General features: G+C 37.1%; 2 protein-coding genes across 8 annotated transcripts in view; both read left to right on the forward strand.

Moving 5' to 3' along the window:
* The window catches only part of LOC113208209 (endophilin-A), a 31380-nt gene extending 19911 nt beyond the window's left edge, over positions 1-11469 (forward strand). For 2 of the 7 annotated variants that reach the window (XM_052265797.1, XM_052265798.1), the window contains exons 3-12: positions 1318-1386; positions 1484-1700; positions 1795-1928; positions 2018-2084; positions 2526-2588; positions 3073-3158; positions 3289-3392; positions 3565-3836; positions 6143-6261; positions 6339-11469. In XM_052265797.1, the coding sequence (XP_052121757.1) occupies positions 1318-1386; positions 1484-1700; positions 1795-1928; positions 2018-2084; positions 2526-2588; positions 3073-3158; positions 3289-3392; positions 3565-3836; positions 6143-6261; positions 6339-6458 (1251 nt within the window). In that variant the 3' untranslated portion in view covers positions 6459-11469. Of the gene's footprint in view, positions 1-1317; positions 1387-1483; positions 1701-1794; positions 1929-2017; positions 2085-2525; positions 2589-3057; positions 3159-3288; positions 3393-3564; positions 3837-5556; positions 5647-6142; positions 6262-6338 lie in introns of all 7 variants that reach the window. The other 5 variants (XM_052265801.1, XM_052265803.1, XM_052265802.1 and 2 more) reach the window with 5 other exon arrangements.
* A 129-nt stretch (positions 11470-11598) lies between these two features.
* The window catches only part of LOC113208210 (DET1 homolog), a 3395-nt gene continuing 1867 nt past the window's right edge, over positions 11599-13126 (forward strand). The window contains exons 1-3 of the mRNA XM_052265796.1: positions 11599-12529; positions 12625-12800; positions 12883-13090. Of these exons, the coding sequence (XP_052121756.1) occupies positions 11915-12529; positions 12625-12800; positions 12883-13090 (999 nt within the window). The 5' untranslated portion in view covers positions 11599-11914. The remainder of the gene's footprint in view (positions 12530-12624; positions 12801-12882; positions 13091-13126) is intronic.

The following is a 13126-nucleotide window of genomic DNA, read 5'->3' on the forward strand; positions in this document are numbered from 1 at the left end:
GCCCCCGTGCTGGCCACCACAGACAAGCCGCGTGCGGTCTCCATGCCCGTTTGTCCGGCCGTAGTCGCCACGATGGGCCCCTTTTACGTGCGGGTAGGGAGGGTTGGGCCAGGCGTGGGGCGAGGCGGTGATGGGATGTTGGGAACCTTGTTTGAAGGCGTTCCCCACGCTCCCGGTAAGGGACGAGAACAAGAAGAGAGGTAAAAAGTGAAGCCACGAGCGCCGGGTGGGCACTGGACGCTTTTAGCTGGCGGCCCTCGGCACTTGTCCCGCTCTGGCCCGACCCTTTCCAGCCCAGAGAGCCCGCCCGGCCCGGCCTGCCCGGTCTGCCCAACCCTCACGCCTCGCGCATCGCATAAACGCACGGGTGGAAGAGATTCGTGTGGGGGGTAGGGGGTGGGGCTCACCAGTACAAGAGTTGGCGCCCAAATGAAGGGACCATTAGGGACGTCGCCTGAGAGGATTGCCTAAAACGTGTAGCAGGCCGCTTTGGAGACTCGCGTTTATGGGGGGGCTGGGCCAGGCAAGGGTGCACGACGGGGACGACGGGGTCTGCCCCCCTCCGCGAGATGAGTCATCATCTGGAGCCGCTGCCGCGCGCTGCCGCCAGCCTGGCACCCCCACGCTCCACGCTGCCTCCGCGCCGCCCCCGCGACAGGATCTCGTGGCAGAGCTTTGTGCCAGAGCGGCGTGCCGAGAGGGGTGGGTCAGGGGCAGAGGCGCGGGGCGCGGGAGGCGAGGGGGCAGGGGGAGATCAATACCGCCAAGGCCACGCTGGCTGGGCTGCGGGGGCTAGCAGGGCTGCTCGGCCCCCTCCCGGTTTTACTCCGGGTGCTGAGGAGGAGAAGGGGGGGGAGGGGGGATATTCGCCATCGCTGATCCGTAAGGCAACTATTGAGCTGCACTGGTACAATAGCAATAAAATTGTTTGGGGAAGGGCATGGTTTTGAAAGAGGATCCAGGAAAGGTTCGATAGTGGGCATCCTGCCAGAACATGGGACCGTTGTCAACCCGTGCGCAGACTCTGTAAACTACGCTGTCAAACTTAGGCCGGGTTACATCATGTGCTTTACAGAAACAGGAGGGGGAGACGACAGGGAATAGGAAAGGATGACTCTCGGCTGGAACAAGGGCTGGACTGATTTTAACTCACATTTTTCAGAAGCAAATTTGCAACAGAATATGTATATAAATGCGGGTTTATAGGTAATGGATCAGTAAAACTTCTAATTTGAACATGCTCCCGCTTATCTCCCACTTTTCCCTTTATCATCATCATGTACTTTAATAAATTGGATATTTTTTCTTTTTTTTCAGTACATGACAGAAAAAATGGGTGGTGCAGAAGGAACAAAACTAGATGTAGATTTTGTTGATATGGAAAGAGTAAGTCCCGGAATACCTCTACTTTTTTTTTTTTTTTGCAAAGCTTTTGCCAAACTTGATCAGATCCATTCACTATCTCTTCCTTATTTTCCTCCAGAAAACTGATGTTACTGTTGAACTGGTAGAAGAATTGCAATTGAAGACCAGAGAATTTCTCCAGCCTAATCCTACAGCACGTGCCAAAATGGCAGCAGTCAAGGGTATTTCCAAGCTGTCTGGTCAAGCTAAGGCATCAACTTACCCACAACCAGAGGGTGTTCTTGGTGATTGTATGGTGACCTATGGTAAAAAGCTTGGAGAAGACAGCGTTTTTGGTAAGTTGAAAAAAAGAGTTCACTTGATTTCAATTTGTATTTGTCCTTCCTTGATCTTTTCTAATTGTTGTATTTTTATCAACAACTATTTTAGCACAAGCACTAGTTGAAATGGGTGAAGCACTTCGTCAGATGGCAGATAACAAGTATTCTTTGGATGATAATATTAAACAAAACTTCCTTGAACCCTTACATCATCTTCAAACAAAGGATCTGAAAGAGGTCATGGTAAGGAGTGCTTATTTCATATCTGTAATACCGCTTTAAATCAAAATTACAAGGGTAGAACTGATTTGTATTTACTTCACATTCCATAGCATCATCGCAAAAAACTCCAGGGCCGACGCCTTGACTTTGACTGCAAAAGACGACGACAAGCCAAAGGTAGTTTAATACTTCCACCACTATTAATTTGCAGACTGCATTTTGTTCTAACATGGAAGAGCTTTTGGGTGTTCCAAAATATTCCAAATTACATGTTATGTTTGACAAGCAATAATATCAATGTCCTTTCGCATGCATGGGTCATCAGGATGCCTTATCAGCATGTCTTTGGAGGCAGTCATTTTAAAATTGAAACCACCTAAGTCCTAATTAACACTGGTTTTTCCCCCTCCTAAGATTTTCCCCTATTCCTACATACAGTTTCATTTTACCTAAGTTGCGTTTGTAGACAGTCAGAACTAGGTATGCCTCTTTTTGCCTCTATATTTAGAATGCTTTCTTCATTTCTTTCTGTGTTCGTTTAATCAAGCGCAAATTACTCTCGTTTTTTTCTCTCGCTAAACTTTGAAACTTGCATGTGTGTCTTGCTGCATGGAGTAGCACCAGGCAATCGTTCCCCATATGGAAGTCCAGTTCGTCTGGGCTCTGCCATGACTGCGGCTGGTATGTGAGCTACTGTAATGAATTCCTGTTCTTAACCGGGTGTGGTTATGTGTATAGTGCTACTAATCACTGACACATTCAAGTCTTGGATATAACTGTATTATTTTAATTATGCTTCTTGGGACTACAATCACATTCAGGGTTCACATGATTTCTGGTTTTGCTTTATTATGTGATTTGATGCAGTTTCTGGTAATTTACTTTTCTACTAAAAAATGCAAAAGATGAGCATGGCTATGATTAAGCTGCTTGTGAACTTTATACTAGTGCTTATTTTTGTACTGTTTGCTTTTCTTATTTTCTTTAAACAGATCTATTTATTTCATTTTTTTTTTGCTCCATTTTTAAATATTTTTTTGCCTCTTTCAGTATTTTTTTGCTATTTTTTAATTTTTTTTTCTTCTTACCATTCCTTATTCCTGTGTCCCATTATGTGTGCCTGCTGTGCATTGGCCGCATGGGAATGAAGGATCTCATATTTCAGATGAGGAGATTCGTCAGGCAGAGGAAAAGTTTGCTGAGTCTCTTCACCTTGCTCAGATGGGAATGTTCAACCTACTCGAAAATGATGTGAGTTTTGATTTGATGTGTTGTTTTGTCCCAATGCGCCTCAAGTATTTTGCTTATTATAATTTATGTTGGATAATTCACATACTATATGGTTGGTTTTGATCAAAGACAATGCTATTTTTGTATTCAGGTTGAACAAATCTCCCAGTTGGCAACATTTTCTGAAGGCCTTCTTGAACACCACCAACAATGTGTAGAAATTCTGAAGACACTTGTTGAAACAATGCATGAAAAGTAAGTAAATTTTAAACATTTTCAGTACCTGTGTCAGTGTGGTCACAGGTCACATAGGATTTGTAATTCCCTCTTCTTTCAGAAACTAGGATAGTGAATGTGTTAATTCTCTTACACTTTAAGTTAAGAAATGTTTCATTTATAATAACATCCTGGAATTTTTTTATTTCAGGAAAGAGGAAGCAGCTAACAGACCGAAGGGAGAATTTATACCGAAGACATTGGCAGATCTTAATATCGAACACGGCATTTTGGACGGCATAAATGGTTTGAATTCTAACTCCAACAGTTATTCACCAACTCAGCACAGTGGTGGCTCCAACTCATATTCTTTCAACAACCAAAATCAAAGTACCTATCCTTCAGTTTATCCCAATGCCCCTTCCCTTCAATCACATAAACCTTATGATCCCTGGTCTGCAGCTCCACCCACTAGACCAAAAGGTATTTAGAAAATCAAATTCCTTGGGGATTGTGGTGATGGTGATGGTGCATAAAAATACACAACATTTCGAAAAGCTTCAGGCGTTAATTACTACAGTTTACCTTTTTATTTAAAAAATCTCAAACACAACAGATTTCATATCAAGACTGTTGTTTTTTCTTCCAGTATTTACACAGTTTATTGTACTAAAAATTCATTCAATTACGAACTTTTGATTTTTTTAATGTGTGGTGCTACCTTCCATTATGGTGATAGGACAGACTTGTGTGGCACATCGAGTAAGGGTATTCTCATTCATCCTTTGTAGATGTAGGTTGTTTTTGGTTTAGAAAAGTTAAATAAAGATGATTGAGCATGGTATACCTACCTAGTTTGATCCGTTTTAGAGGCTCTTTCCTTTTTTTGTTTGTGTGTATGAAAAAAAAATTGTCTGTCTTTTCTACATACATATTTCTGTTTCAGTGATGATACACTGATTGTAAATTGCTATGAATAGTTATCAGTATTTTATTGCACCTTCAAAAGTATTTAGACACCTGCTGCATGCAACATGTAACTGTACTATTGAACTAATTTTTCACCTTTATTTCAGCTTATGTAATGATGCTGCACTAGCTTCATTGACACGCTGCTTCTCATCTATGTTGCTATTTGCATGTGGTTCCGCTCTTGCCTTTGTGAAAACAGTATTGAATCACGATGGACAGGAAATGTATCTTTATAGGCTTGCTTTGTGCGTGTTACTTTGCTTTTTTATTCTACGAAAGAGATTTCTGTCTGGTAAAGCTGCAATAAGCTCATTTGCATCTGTTTCTATCAACATATTCATGATTCTTAAATGATTCATGAATGCCATGTTATTTCTGCCTGATAACTATCACAAAAATTTGGCTTCCTTAAGACTTTTGAAAGACATCAAGTTAGTTTTAAAGTAGAACTGGATTAGCTTTACAAGATTTTTGCTGCTGAGTGACGAGTATTTTTCTTCTTTGTGACACTTTCTAGAATCTTGTAATTTTCTGTTATCTTCTTCTACCTCATGATGTGCTGACACGTATGTCAAGGTATCCCATGAAGGAAAGGTTGGTTTTGGGAAGTAGAGAGGTTATAGTTGGAGCTCAACCTTTATGTGCTGGTTGGCATTCTTATGTTTCCTGCAGTTTACCTTTTATTTCATCCATCAAAAGTTTTTCAAAAGGGCCCATGGATTTGTATTTCATGAAGACGTGGCATCAATCTAAATATGATTGCTACTTTGAGCAATCTTTTCTGCCCGTCTCAAAATATATATCTATTTACCTGTCTTTTTGTACTTCTGCTTACTTGCAATCTTTTTTCATTATCTTAAATGTAGCCATTTCCTAGTTTCTATCTTCTGTGTGTGGATTTTCATCTATCTATCTATTGTTTCTCTTTCTGATTGGACAAACCAAAAATTCAGAACAATTCTATATATTGGGTGTAATTCCCCTTTTTTAAATTTCCAAACATTGAACATTAGCTCTCAGTTCGATTCCAAAATTTATTGTTAATGTTTTATTATTAAAAAATAAAAAATAATTAAAAAGCAGTGGGTTTTTAACTTTGAGGTTTCTGGCTTCTTTGTAATAATCTTACTGTGCTCCTGTGGTAATTGTGGTTTTATGAAGGAACTCAAACTGAATGCATGTTATGTTTGCTAAATATTTATTTGGGTTGCATGGTGGTGGCTATGTGTAGGGTCTTCTCAAGCCTCGACTCCTGTGCACGTCAACAAACCAAACCAACTGGAGCTGTTCCCATCAGCAAACCAGTCTCGTTCTACTAATGGTAATTCGTCATTGGTTACTTTATTTCACTTTGTTTTGTTGTTGTTTTTTTTTTAAATTATGTACTGCACAGTTTCAGAGTTAATGTACTCTATTTGAAAAATTCTGAATAATTCTATCTTAACTTTGATGCAGAGGTTTTGAACTTGTATTTTTTGCAATTTCACTTCAAAGCAATATTTGAAATAAATATAGTAAGTTTTAACTGAGAGCAGCTCTTGACTGTTTTGATTGTTCTGTTCCTGTATGAACTTTGCTTTCTTCGTGTGCCTTCCAACTCCTCCTTTGGCATGGTTTTCAGAGTGTTAAATGTTATATCTATGGTGTTGGCTTACCTTTTGCTTTCTTGGAGCTACATATGTCCTAACAAGATCATGTCCATATTTCAATGTCATTAGTCATTAGAATGCAAATTCTATTATGAAGATGTTAAAAAGTGCCTGACATTGTTGGTTACTTTGTGTGGTCATGTTATGACATTTGTGATTTCTTTCCAGCATCTCCACTACCATCTCCAATGAAAAATTCTCCTGCTCGAACACCTCAAAGCAAAGGCCCGTGCTGCACAGCCCTTTATGACTTTGAACCTGAAAATCCTGGTGAACTTGGGTTTAAGGTGTGTATTTTTGTGTTCTTTTTTTCATGTAATAATGAATATAACCATCATTTAACGTTCTAATCTAATTATTTCAGGAAGGAGACACAATTCAGCTGGTCAACAAGATTGACGAAAACTGGTATGAAGGAAGTGTGAATGGTCGGACTGGATTTTTCCCTCAGTCTTACGTCCAGGTGGTTGTTCCTCTACCATAAATGGATTAACAAAGTCAAACATTCCATGATTCTGTCTTCAGTCACTCCCTTATGAGCTATGTGTGTGTGCGTGTCAGTTTTTAAATCAAATTTAGCCGTTTTATGAAATGCTGAGATACCTCCATATACATTTAATGCCACAGATTTTAACTTGATTTATATTATCTATGTTATCATGCGCAAGGATGCCATATTTTATTCTTCAAATCATGTTTTTAAAGGTTTTATCTATCTAACACTTGGTTTAAAAAAAAATACTTTCTCATTTTGCCAGTTTTGATCAATCTTACAAAAAAGAAAATCAAACCATCTATGATCTTAAAATATCTGTATTACAAACCTATATTATATTTGTGTATATTTCACATGTACACATATAATGTTTAAATGTATATTCAGATACATTTTATGTATATAACATGTTAACTTGTATGCGCTTACTTGTCTGTGTACACATGCACACTCATGAATATCCCTAACATTTAAGTCAGTATTTATTGGATGTGAAATGTAAATGAAAATGTAGAAGAGTCAAGTTTGTTTGGAACTACGTAGTATTTCAGTTTGCTCTACAGGACATAGAACAATTGTTGATGAGGTTTTGTATCAACTTTTAATGCCTCTTAAAAGTTATATTTTTATTTGTTGTTCAGTTTAATGATATTTGCGTTGCAAATTTTTTTTCATGTGATTATGAGAGACAAATGTATGTATAAATTGATCATTGTGTATATCATGTGTGGAAGTTTAGTTTTAAATTCTATTTGAAATTTTTCAACTATGAGACCTCTTGAACAGAATTATCTATTAGTTATCAAAAAACTATGTCTTTAGGTTCAGTCTTTATGAAGGACTGTGACTGGAGTTATTAGGTTGTATTATTTTGTTGAATTTCTGAAACCAACAGATTGGCCTTTGGGTTTTTACTGTAGCTTCAAGAGACAATGAATGTCTTTGCCTGAATATGTCATTCCTAGGCCCTGTCATCATGCCAATGTTGTTGTCATGGAACTCTAGGTTCCCTTCAAATAGGGTATTCACAATCAGCAGATTTCCTGTGTGAAACATCTACTTGTAATTTGCTGGACACCTATAGGTTTCTTTGTAACTTAGTCTGATCATGTCTATTTTGAATAACTTTCAGTAACCCAAAGGATCTGTTGTGTTGAAGGCATTATCCTAATTTATTGTTCAGTAAAGTCATTTACATGTACTATTATTATCTGTAAGTATTAAAAAGTGATGTCACATGATTGTGATTACCATAACATTTTGAGATGTGTTGGCTTGTAAATAAGTCATAACTTGTGGAATGTCATCACTGTATTAATTTTATACTGACTGATATTTGTTGGCCACTGGAAGCTCGGTAGTATATTTTTTGCGTGAAGATGGGCTGCAGTGAATTTTACTGTATAAGTTAGCTTGTGTTTTCAAGTCCAAGGCCAAGCGGTGTCACTTTGCCATCAGAAGAAGGTGTCTCAGATGATATGGTCATTAGAGTACTTAGAAGCAAAAAGTTGTAAACACATTTTAAATCTAAGGTTTAGTTGAAAAGTAAAACCAAAGTACACTGCCATTCCACATAATAAAGCTGGGTTGATAGTGCTATATGTTTTGTTTGTTTGCTGTTTGTGTTTCTGCTAACAAAATCCATTTCCTCTGTAAAGCTGGTATGCAGATTTATGTTCAAAGCTAGGTTTTATATTTTTGTATGTCAGTTGAGGATACTTAGGATTCTGTATTTAAGTGATATTATCTCTTCTGCTTTTGCCACCATGTTCCTGTTAATAAAAAATAGTGTTTGTTCAATTAATTGCAGCAACTTTGCTCATGTTTTGAAGAAGGCTTCTATTCAACAATATCAACCCAACTCTATTTTGACTTCTATAAAATTGCAGTGAGATTATTTTGCAGCACAGATATCACCAGTCATGGAAAAAATGAGAGACCTTATTTTTAAGTAAAACACTGACGCTAGTTGGTATGGCTAGTCGAGGGCAGTGCTAATTAGGAAACGACAATAATGATTACAATATTAATGACTACAACATTAAGCACAATGTGTTGTAGTTAATTTATTCCAATTTTGAAGTGGAATAAATGGCCTAAGAACTTGAAAAATGTTAACTTTATCAGCTATAGTTTGTCATTCTCATTTCAATATTATGCTCTGCTCTCTGAAACGCAATTCTTATTAGATTGTGCCAACCACTACCAACACATGAAAGACCTCATGCCTATCCAGCATCAGTCAGTAGTCATCAGAAAGCTGCTAAAATCTTTCATTCACCATTCATACTCTCAAATATTTTTTACTTAAATGAGATGAATAACATACTGGTTGAAATTAATATGCTGCTCTTTGTTTTTGGTTTATGTATGGAAGTAGAATCTGGCCACTTTTTAGATGGTCTTAGAAATGAGCTTTTAATGCAAAGGCTATTTAACTGATACTTTGTTGTACTTAATTCTGTGATTTCATAGTAAATTGAGCTTGGTGGACTTGGAATATGCTTCTTTTAAGTTTTCACTCACAATTGTAGTCAAATTTTGAAAACACACGGGTACTGATTTTTTACTTGTATGCTATAAAGTTTGCTGAGGATAAGGCCACCTGCAGATTGTATGCTTATTTACATGTTGTTTTCACAAACTCAATTCCTCTGATCGATTCCATGAAAGTAAGGAAACTGTCTTTAGCATATTATTGAAAATGAGCTTATCCTTTCTTCAAAGAGCCATACATTAATAAAATAGCACTGTAAAGAGAAGTGCAATTACAACTGATAGTACTCTAATATCCTGTAAATCATGTGTCTAGATGCAAAGGAGGGAAAAGGTATGAATGTAAAATGGAAATCGCCGGGAAACCTTTTGGAACTATTGAAGGCACAATGGTAATGTGACATGCTTTCAGTCTTATTTTTGTATGCAATAATCTGAAAAGTGGTTCTTTGTGCCACACCCCTATGCTATCAAGTTATCATATATTTAAAAAAAAAATTTAGCCTTTGAATTTTAAAGAAATTTAAAAGTATTTTCTTCTCTGTTATTTTTTGAATGTTTAAAATCAGTTATAATCCATATGTTTTGAGGTTAAAAGGAATGTTTTGAATCCATAGCTCTCAGCAGATGTGTTCATGAGTGGGTTTGAATAAATTGAACTCGGTGATTTACTTACATTCTATGAGAATGATAGCTTTATTGTGTCCCTCAAGAGGACTGGGTTGATGAAGGTCGACTCTGAAGCGACCAACTTAATACTCTTACCAGATTCTGCTCTCATGCTGTCTGGGGTGTTAGACAATACAGAACTTGTTGTTACTGATCATATTTTAAGTGTATGATGTATGTATTCCTTGTCCGATGCCTTTTCTGAGTTATTGTTACATTATTGTATATAGTTTGAATTACTGTTGTAGTACGGTGCTCTTGATTGTCTATCTACTGTTACCCATGGATTTACCTTATTGGTTTTATGATGTCAATTTTCATTTTTACAAAAAAAAAAATCATCTATGAACTGTTAAATATCAATACCGCTTCCTGTCAATAGCAAAGGAACATTAATGGCCATGAATGAATTTTTGTAACTGGAGCACCTGCAAGAATTTAATATCTTAGTAGAAAGCTCTCTTTGTATGTGCCATCAAGGCTTTATCATTTTTTAAAAATTGAAAAGTTTGCTTTGATTTTTGAGGTAATGGACTTTGAGTATGTTTCTGGTTTTGATGTTGCATGTGTTCTTTCTTGTTATTCTAAATGTATTTTCTTGCTTAAAGTCAAATAATTGCTTGCTGATTTCTTATTCATGAATCATGAACTATCTGATTACTTCATGTTAACTAAACTAAATTTTAATATCTATTTAAGCTGTTCAACTCATAAATCTCTCAGTATTACCACCAAGGCGCATTGTATGTGTGGGCTTCAAATCTATTATGACATTCCAACAGGTTTCGAAATGTATGGTGAGGTTTATTCATGTCAGGAACTATATTGATCAGATATTATTGCTTAATTTATCATAAGATAGCCATTTTATCATTACAATTTTTAGAAGCAAGTGGTATCTGTAATGAGCACCTTCATTAAATTCTCTCTTTTTTTTATGAAGTACAGGAAACTACTTGAAACTTGAAAAGCACACCATGTTTTACAACTGTACAAATTGTCTTGAGCTCTACCCCTTGCATTCTGCTTAGTTCCAATTACAACCTTCAATACAGTAACTGATACCATTTAAAAAATCAATCCCTGTAATATTACTATGCTACATACAGCTTTGTAAAATGTTGGTTCAAGAAATTGTTTGTCCTTCCAATTGCTTTTGTCCAGTAATTAGAGGATGGTGTGCTATTTATGTTTAAAAGAAGTCTCCTCATTTTTATTTATTGCTTACGTGTGAGATAGCAATGGATATTCCACTTCTCTTCCCCTGAAATTTAATGACTGTTTATGTAGCATTCTAAAACTTCATTTAAAATGCTCCCTATAGACAGATTGATATATTAAGCAATGCTTTTCTGCAGGATGATAATTATTTGTGAGCAAAATTGCCGCATTAATCCTAGATGACGAAAAGTGACTAAAATTTATAAGTGCAAGAGCCTATAGAGGATTTGTTTGATGAATTAACTCAGTTATAGTGCAGTAAACATCACTATTTTTACAATAATCATTTGTGAAAATCTGCATTGTGTACAAATCAGTTTTAAATGTGGTATGGATTGATATGCAAGTCTCAGGTAGACTGCAGAAGTGGTTTCAAGTTCAATTAAGAATGGTGTTCTTGCACACCATTTTCAAAGTGGTAAATGTATATTTGATGATAATAAAGTAGTCTGTGTAGCTTTTAAGTTATTTTATAAAGTAGTGCCATTATTGAGGTGCAGCAGCACTTTCAGTCAAAATAAACTATTCTATGTCTTGGAATGTTTTAATGTTAAATGTCCACTACAGAATCATTTTGATTGCAATAAACCATTTGCTGTGCATTCATTATTTACTCACGGTTTTTTCTTCAATTTTCCTTCACTAGGGACGCTTGTGAAAAGGCCGAAAAGGCGTTCCAGACTTCTCATATATACGCGCCTTTCCTGCGTGTTAATGAGAAATTTGGGTTCAGCTGCATGATGCGGTTAGACCAACACAGCAGAACACAGGGTAAGTAAATTTTTACAAGAGGTGTGTTTCCCCCTCCTTAAATCGCTTACCAAATATTCTCGTTCTCACTATAAATGCTTCTCTTCCTAGCTCAAAATTGTTTACTCTGATGCATGTCATACTGGAATCGAGTTTGAGTGTTATACAGTTTCGTAAACTGCACCTGTTGGGGGGCCCTAACCTAACCTCCCGTTAAAAGGTGAAGGAGAGAGTCGGGAATATGTTTATTTAGGATTTTATACTTTGTCTCAGTTTAATTTTTGATTTGTAATAGACTGAAAGAAATCATGAGCAGATCAGACTCCATTGGATGTAATTCTGGAATACCATTAAGAAAAATACCACCTCAGAACATTGTCAACAGACTAATAAGACGAGAAACTTATGGTTATGGCAAGCCCGGCACTCATTTTCATGTTGTAAGGGAATTTTATCAGAATGTACATCCTAATTTCACAATCGTCAATGTTGAAAAACCACCATGTTTTCTTCGGAAGTTTAGTCCGGATGGTAAACACTTCGTTGCATTTTCCTCTGATCAAACCTCACTAGAAATTTATGATTATCGGGGTGCTGCAGCTGTTGCTGATCTTATACATCATTGCAAAGGAGAATATGTTGGAAATAAGAATGACGAGAAGAGTGACTACATCAGGAGTCGGGCATTCGATCGGTTTTTTAGGCTTAAATGGACTGTCAGTGTAGCACAAGGAGGAGAGCAGTTAAACCGAGAGTGCAGTCTGTTCACCGATGATGGACGCTTTATTATTGTTGGCTCAGCTGCTTACCTACCAGAAGAACAGCGACCCTCCTTCTATGAGGTTTACACCAATAATGAAGCTGTTTCACCTAATCCCAGAATACCTCTTGAAGACTACTCCTTGCACTTAGTTGACTTACAGGTATTGTACTGTCGCCCATAAATACCTTTGTACAACATTACCTATGACCATTCAATACAATGCGCCGTTAATTATTCTTTTGACTTATGATACAGGCTGGTCGATTATGTGATACAAAACATTTTAAGGTTGATAAGATATTTCTTTCTCACAATCAAGGCCTGTATTTGTACCGTGATACGTTAGCTGTGCTGTCAGTACAGCAGCAAACCATTCATATTTTTAGAATCACTGATGATGGTGTGTTCACAAATGTACGCTCCATTGGGAGGTTAGTATCAAATGTGAATTCATGTCATGAACTCATCCGAAATTTTTACTTACTGTACTCAATAAACCTCTGTATTTGACAGATTTTGTCATGACGATGATGACTTTCTCCTCTCCTCAGTGACGGAGAGCAGATCTCCATATATGGGAGTTCCTCGACCTTTCAGGGAAGAGACAATAAATTGTCTGAAGCACCGTTTGCTCACATTTTTATATAAACGAGCATATTCACTATCTCAATCAGCAGGAAATGCTTACGAACTAAGGAAATTTTTCCAATATTTTGATCAGGTATTATTACTTAAATTATCATAAGATAGCCATTTT

The sequence above is a fragment of the Frankliniella occidentalis genome, unplaced genomic scaffold (assembly GCF_000697945.3).
Source record: "Frankliniella occidentalis isolate FOCC.00 unplaced genomic scaffold, Focc_3.1 Scaffold30, whole genome shotgun sequence".
Taxonomy (NCBI): Eukaryota; Metazoa; Arthropoda; class Insecta; order Thysanoptera; family Thripidae; genus Frankliniella; species Frankliniella occidentalis.